Source organism: Myotis brandtii, unplaced genomic scaffold (assembly GCF_000412655.1).
Source record: "Myotis brandtii unplaced genomic scaffold, ASM41265v1 scaffold105, whole genome shotgun sequence".
Classification (NCBI taxonomy): Eukaryota; Metazoa; Chordata; class Mammalia; order Chiroptera; family Vespertilionidae; genus Myotis; species Myotis brandtii.
In genome coordinates, this window is record NW_005353538.1 from 2,435,762 (window position 1) to 2,436,423 (window position 662).

At 55.3% G+C, this 662-nt stretch overlaps 1 protein-coding gene across 1 annotated transcript in view; it reads left to right on the top strand.

Moving 5' to 3' along the window:
- DSCAML1 (Down syndrome cell adhesion molecule like 1) overlaps window positions 1-220 on the top strand; it is a 313,708-nt gene extending 313,488 nt beyond the window's left edge. Inside the window, exon 35 of the mRNA XM_014540006.1 lies at window positions 176-220. Coding sequence (XP_014395492.1) covers window positions 176-220 — 45 coding nt within the window. The remainder of the gene's footprint in view (window positions 1-175) is intronic.
- Window positions 221-662: the final 442 nt, after the last annotated feature.

The window sequence follows — 662 nt, forward strand, 5'->3', positions numbered from 1 at the left end:
CAGCTCCGAGCCTCCCAGGGCTGGGGGCCCAAACACCAAAATGGGGGGCTCCAGGGACTCGCTGCTCGAGATGAGCACGTCGGGGGTAGGGAGGTCTCAGAAGCAGGGGGCAGGGGCCTACTCCAAGTCCTACACCCTGGTGTAGGGGGCGACCTCGGCCCGTCTGCACCCCCAGCCCTCAAACACCAACTCGGCCGCTTTCCTGCACCATCGACGTTAAACTGACCGGCAGAACCAGCCCACCATGACCACGACCGCGTTGCGAACGCTTGTACATAGGACTCTTTTGTACAAATGAAACTATTTTCTTCTTCTCCGTGAAGCCAGGGCACAAAGAACTTGACAGTACACGTCACCCCCACCCAGAAACCACGCGTGGAGCGAGAGATACACATGCACATAGGAGCACAGCGACCAACTATGTCTGTGTATTTCTCTCACCTTATTTTGAGACAGAAGCACAGACTCGGCAATTTCTCCTCCCCCGCCCCCGCCCCCGCCCCCTAATCTCGGTGGTTTTGACAAAGACCAAAATCCCAACTCGGAGACACTGCATGCGATGTCACTGTCCCACGAAAGCCAGGAGTTGCTTCAATTTGCAGATGCTTATGTGTTAATACCTTTTTCTATGAAAAGAGACCCAACGCCGTGTGCAATAAAGG